The sequence below is a fragment of the Galeopterus variegatus genome, unplaced genomic scaffold (assembly GCF_000696425.1).
Source record: "Galeopterus variegatus unplaced genomic scaffold, G_variegatus-3.0.2 Scaffold551, whole genome shotgun sequence".
In the NCBI taxonomy this organism is placed as follows: Eukaryota; Metazoa; Chordata; class Mammalia; order Dermoptera; family Cynocephalidae; genus Galeopterus; species Galeopterus variegatus.
This window is the reverse complement of record NW_007726662.1, coordinates 565,948-572,539: the sequence shown is the minus strand read 5'-3', so window position 1 is coordinate 572,539 and position 6,592 is coordinate 565,948. Positions and strand designations below refer to the sequence as shown.

Below are 6,592 nucleotides of genomic sequence, written 5' to 3'. Positions count from 1 at the left end.
TTAACGGGTTCATTCTGCTGTCTCTACAAGACAACACAAAGCTCTAAGAATGTGACTCTGGAATGCCAGATCCCAGAGGAAAAAAAAAGCTCCAAGGATGGAAATGGATGCCATAGAGCAGGGGTTAGTAAACTGTTTCTGTAAAGGGACTGACAGAAAACCTCTTAGGCTCTGTGGGCCATCCAGTCTGTTACAACTATTTGACTCTGGCATTGTAGGTAGTGAAGGCAGCCATAGGCAACACATAAATGAATGGGTGTGGTTGTGTTCCCATAAAATTTCATTTACAGTGGAGGACCATAGTTTGCCAAACTTTGCCTTAGAGGACTTGCAGAGGGATCTTCAGAATTCAGTGGAATCAATGGAAACCACCTCTCACATTGCTAAGGCTCATAAAGTATAATCTCCCGTCTTCTTTCTCTTTCACCTACCCAGGCCCTGACTAAGTTAAAGCTCCCATCCACAAAATAAAGACTCCTGGTCATCTGGCATTTGCTACCTCTGGGATTCCCTGCCCACCCATGAAAGCCACAAACAGATTTCTTCTCTAACATGCCCTAACTGGTATCACAGCCCTACCAAGGCTAGTTAAACCAAAATATAGTTAAAAACAAACCAACCAACCACCATGAAACATTTATTTTTGTTTTACAGTTTTAAGCATGATTAAAACCAGTGCAGAAAAATACTAGGTACGTTGGGCAAAAGCTAGCTGTTTCAGTATTTGCTTTTTGTAATCCAGTCAAGACAATAAGCATATAAGACAGCATCACTAACTGAAGGGTGTAGCTGAAGGGTGAGATGTGGACACCCTGTATGCTCTACTGGCCTCCAAAGGCATTCAGGGGATCATCAAATATGTTGGACACCTTGTGTTCAGATCTCGGTTCAGGCGCTGCCTGTGCAGATCGGTTTTTTGGCTTGGTTGTCTTAGCCTGGACACCAGATGAGAAGATATCATCTTTAAAAAGAAAAAAAGAAAAAGAGTTGCTGAATGGGCAAGAAAATGGGTGCTTTTAAGACACACCCACACAAACCAAAGACCAATTCTTGTAACAGTATGGGGCACCAAAAAACACTAATATAAAAGTCAAGATCTGGTCCTGGCTCAGTTACCAAATAAGTTTTATGATCACATTCAAGTCACAAGATCTCTTTGAGCACAACTTTCTCAGTGTGTATGTGTACGTGCAGGAGAGAAAAAAGGGAAAGGTAACTGGATCCCCATCGATCCCCATCCCAGTCCATACCCTTACTGTGACATTGGGCTTATTTCTACATTCTGCATTTTAAAAGGAAAGGGCAATAAAAATATGCAAAGGAAAATGCAATATAGGATTCAAGCTCTTTCAGAATAAATGCATCAGTTTGAGGCATCTCAATTGTAAGAATGTAAGACTTTGTGACTACATGCATGTTTAGTGTTTCACTAAAGCTCATCTTATTCAGTTACATTACTTACCCAGTAATGCTACTGCTAGAATTCTATCTTACCAAGATTTCAGCATGTGTAAGTAAAGACAGGAAGTGCACACAAATGTTAAAGACCTCAACATTGTCTGTGATAGAGAAAACTTAGAAACAATCTACATCACCATCAATAGGCTAATGGCTAAATACAAGGCAAAACTATACAACTGCTGAAAGCAATATCTATGTACTGACATGGAAAGATATTAAGTGACTAAAAGGAACAGCAGAACAGGTAAGGTATATTCTGATTTTTGAAAAAAATGACACACACACGTTAATATCACCATATCTGAAAGGATACACACCAAGCTGTTAATGCTGGTTACCTCTAGGGGCTGTTCGTCACTTTTTACATTTTCTGAATTATGTGAATCTTTTTGTGATAAAAGAAACAAGTGAAGTCTCCTCTGCACCCTGTGTGGTGAAAAACGGGTGGAGACAGAGCACACGGCTTGCTGGGGGAACAGACCCAGCATGCTCTGCAGTGTCAGCTGTCTCCTGGTCAGCCCTAAAGTCTAGACCTGGGAAGGAGGGAGTAGGAAAAATATATGTGGCCTCAGTCCAAGTCCTCCTGGCCAACACAGGACATAGCACAGGCCTAACATTTAGGGTTATCAGGGAATTGGCCTTCTTGTTAGCAAAGTGGAAGTTGTACCATGGAGGGAAGACAAGCATGTTTCATAAACACTGAAGATCTCAGTGAAATGCAAAGTCTGAGTTATAATCTGCTTCCCTGTATAGTTCTACTCTCCTCCTGTGCTGGCCCTTGATTCTCTAATCCACGGATACACTCTCCAGCTGGAACTCTGACTCAACCAACTGCATCACACCCAAGCAGCCACCTCAGCCTACTGTACTGCCTGGGGTAGTTTCCTTTCATAACATCAGAATGGTTGACAGGGGCACACTAAGATAAAAGTTAAATTATACTTAAAGGTCAAATTTTGGGTACCTTCAAATTCCCTGATGTCCATTACACAAAAAAGTTGCTTCGCCAAAATTACTAGTCCATTTACTCACCCATCCTCAGCTTAGCTCAGAATTACAGAGCAAGCCGAAGGAAAGCTGCTAGGGAACATTTTCCAGGAAAGGTCTGGGCAGAGATAGCAGGAGAAATACCAAGTAACTGAATGGTAACAGATCTCTGGGCCAAATGTAGAAAACCAAACTTACCCATATCATCATCAAATATAGACTTAGCTTCCACTTTCTTTTTGGACTTTTCTTTTGGCTTTACAGTCAGGTCAGCAAAAATATCAATGTTATCATCAAATAAGTTGGATTCCAATGTCCTCTCTTTCTCTCTTGTTCTTTGTGAAGGTTTAATTGCTTCTGTAGCAAATATATCATCCTTGTTAAGCCAAAAAAACAAGCAAAACAATTTTAAATCAATTTTTTTTTTTCACTAAAAACACTTCAACAAGTTGTGGAAATGCAAACTGCCAGTATGTTCAGGAACAACCACATGACTCGCCCCCTCTGCCTGGAATGCAGCACCCAGATCTCTGCACAGCCTGGTCCTTGTCGTTCTTCTGGTATACCAGGCCTACCTGAAGGAGGGCCTCTCACCCCTCCCTCCACTCTGGCCTGGGTTATTTTCTTCATGACATTTAGTGCTTGCTTGAAAACCTCTTAATTATCTGTCAACTGGTTTGTATTTGACTTCCCTCCCTGAGAACTCTGAGGAGCAGATCACTTGTCCTAGTTCGCCTTATGCCTGCCCAGATGCTCAATAAGCATCTGCCAAGCAAATGCCACTGAAGCCCTATTGCCAGCGCCAAATTGTCAGCTCCAGCCAGGGCCCACTTCCCCAGAATCAAAGGCTACACACTAAAGCTGGACCAATATAGCTTTATCCATGTCACAGTGTAGCATGCCAAGGAAACTGACTACAGCAACATTCTACAAAAATTAGAAAATCAAAACTACAAAAACTATAAACATCAAGACCTGTATCAATGATTATGACCAGCCAAGAACTACCCCCAACATGAAAGAAAACGAAAAACCACTTGAGTAAATTTGAGTTATTAATAGGAGAGCCAAATTATAATTACTAAGTAGATATCGGGCATACATGAAACAAGCTCAACATAATCTATGGCTCCAATGAGCCAAACAGATATTTTTTCTTAACATAAAACCAGGCACAAAAATGTGGTGTTATGCTCTGTTACCTCGAAAATGTCCTGTGTTTTTGAAATGACATCCTGCTGACTGTTGGATTTTGACTCGTTCTTCTTGCCTTTCTGATTTGTAAAGAGATCGTCCTCATCTTCCAGGAGAGGAAAGGGGTTTGTTTTCCTTGCTGGTTTTGGCTTAACAGTCTGAAAGAGATCATCATCACTGCCTGCCTCAGCTGCAGCAGGAAACATGGGGCTCTTCTCGTTACTTCCCCCAGGCGGATTGGCTGAGGTCTCTGGTGCCTTTGCCTTGGCTTTTGTTCTGTCTGTGGACTGAGGTCCAGTGCCCTTGGAAAAGATGNTGAGAACTCTGAGGAGCAGATCACTTGTCCTAGTTCGCCTTATGCCTGCCCAGATGCTCAAAAAGCATCTGCCAAGCAAATGCCACTGAAGCCCTATTGCCAGCGTCAAATTGTCAGCTCCAGCCAGGGCCCACTTCCCCAGAATCAAAGGCTACACACTAAAGCTGGACCAATATAGCTTTATACATGTCACAGTGTAGCATGCCAAGGAAACTGACTACAGCAACATTCTACAAAAATTAGAAAATCAAAACTACAAAAACTATAAACATCAAGACCTGTATCAATGATTATGACCAGCCAAGAACTACCCCCAACATGAAAGAAAACGAAAAACCACTTGAGTAAATTTGAGTTATTAATAGGAGAGCCAAATTATAATTACTAAGTAGATATCGGGCATACATGAAACAAGCTCAACATAATCTATGGCTCCAATGAGCCAAACAGATATTTTTTCTTAACATAAAACCAGGCACAAAAATGTGGTGTTATGCTCTGTTACCTCGAAAATGTCCTGTGTTTTTGAAATGACATCCTGCTGACTGTTGGATTTTGACTCGTTCTTCTTGCCTTTCTGATTTGTAAAGAGATCGTCCTCATCTTCCAGGAGAGGAAAGGGGTTTGTTTTCCTTGCTGGTTTTGGCTTAACAGTCTGAAAGAGATCATCATCACTGCCTGCCTCAGCTGCAGCAGGAAACATGGGGCTCTTCTCGTTACTTCCCCCAGGCGGATTGGCTGAGGTCTCTGGTGCCTTTGCCTTGGCTTTTGTTCTGTCTGTGGACTGAGGTCCAGTGCCCTTGGAAAAGATGTCCCCAGAATCAAAAAGGTCAGTCTCACCTCTGGGTTGACCCAGAGATTTTGCAAAAGGACTTCTGTGCACTCCAGGCACGGGACCGCCTTCCCAAGGTGTTCCAGCAGCTGCAGTGGCCTCCCCAAAGCTGTCTTTTCCACTGGCAACACTGGACTGTGGCTGACTGCCATCTGGTGAAATGGCACCATCTGCCAATTGTGCAATGGGTCCTCTAGGGACACTCATGTCCTCAGCCTCACTGGACTCCTGAGCAGCCAGCCGCCTAGCTGCACGGGTCTGTGGTCTGCGCTTTCCTCTCATTCTGACACGGCTCTGCAATGGCAAAAACCACATGCTGATTGATGATAAACAAAAAATGTTCACAGTTAACATAGAAAAGAACCAGTGACTCAAAATACTGTAAAGTTATCTAGTCTATTTCAATCAAGATATTATCTAAGATACAGAAGAGGAAATTTCTTAAAAGATTTCTTAAGAAGGAGGTTAATAGCTCCTAATACTTCAAGACTAAGTCCTTCTTAATCTTTTAGTGCTCTCCACTTTTGAATCTTTTGAGGGCAGTTTCAGTTCAGCTTCACACAAAAAGCTTCACCTGTTGCCAGAACCCCAGAAAGTAGGCATGTTGGTGCTCTGTGTCCCCCCAACACTCCCTGGCCCCTACTCAGTCCTCAATTTAAAAGCAGGTATCTTTCAAAATGAGGAAGAATCAGGGGGAATTCTGGTACTAACCTTTATTAGGGGGGCTAGTCTAAATTCAGGGTCCAGGAGTAGGGAGATATAAGACAACAAAAACAGAGAGGAATTCTAAGGCGCTGTTTTCTTCAAGTCAACAACAGCAAATTCAAATTAAATATTTCATGCAAAAAATATGGCTTAGAAATCAGAACCTTTAATATAACCTCGAAACATGAGTCACTTAATAGCAATGATGCAGTATTTGTGACATTTTCCAAAATATACAATCAAGTAGAGTGTGACAAGGTACAACCCACTTCAGGCAAAAAAAAATGACTGTGTTTGCCTACTTCAAGCAAATTTCACACACACATTCACACACACACACACACACACACACACACACACACACACAAAAGCTAACCAAAACTATAACAAAAGGAAAAACTTGTTTTATGCACGGGGAAAACAAGTTTGGAAATACTTGAAATGAATGTATTTGCCAGGATTTTGTCATCCTAGGTCTAACTTGGAGATCAGCTAAGACTCTCAGAGAAGGGAGATTGAACAGAAACAAGAAAACAAGTCCCAGACAATGCAGGCAAGAAACAGAGCACGCCCTGGGTCCTAAGGCAGGAGCCAAGGGCGGCCCCCTCTACTGGATGATGCAGGCAAGGAGCACATCGAAAACACCGCTTCTTCACAGGTGACCCACCACAGCCACTGCCATAGCCACAGCTACCATAAAAGTGGCTCGACCCCACAGCAGTAGCCACAGCTACCATGCAGGTGGCCTGCCAGACACCTGACTGCAGTGACACAAAAAGAGTCATCAGCAGAGACCAGAAAAAGAAGAGGAGGTCTCTCATCAAAGCTCACTCCAGCATAATAGAAGCAACTGCTCTACCATGCCCCTGTTTTATTTCTGATTTCAGTAATTTCTGTCTTCTCTTTTTCTTGGTCAGTCTCTCTAGACTGACAGAGAAAAGGTTTTCAAATTTTGTTGGTTTTTTTAGAGAATCAAAAAAAAAAAAAAGGCTATTAAGCAGTCTATAAAGCACCATTGCTGTAAATATTTTAATCAAACAGTAACTTTACATAATTATTTTAGGGTATAATAATCTATATATGTTGTGTAACTTGTT

The 6,592-nt window shown here is 42.1% G+C and overlaps 1 protein-coding gene across 6 annotated transcripts in view; it reads right to left on the bottom strand.

Moving 5' to 3' along the window:
• Window positions 1-623: 623 nt before the first annotated feature.
• Window positions 624-6,592, bottom strand: part of LOC103588323 (WASH complex subunit FAM21-like) — a 66,365-nt gene continuing 60,396 nt past the window's right edge. For 4 of the 6 annotated variants that reach the window (XM_008569998.1, XM_008570002.1, XM_008569999.1 and 1 more), the window contains 4 exons: window positions 4,758-5,084; window positions 3,651-3,944; window positions 2,647-2,824; window positions 624-961 (listed from right to left, as the gene is read on the bottom strand). In XM_008569998.1, the coding sequence (XP_008568220.1) occupies window positions 822-961; window positions 2,647-2,824; window positions 3,651-3,944; window positions 4,758-5,084 (939 nt within the window). In that variant the 3' untranslated portion in view covers window positions 624-821. Of the gene's footprint in view, window positions 962-2,646; window positions 2,825-3,650; window positions 3,955-4,463; window positions 5,085-6,592 lie in introns of all 6 variants that reach the window. The other 2 variants (XM_008569996.1, XM_008570000.1) reach the window with 2 other exon arrangements.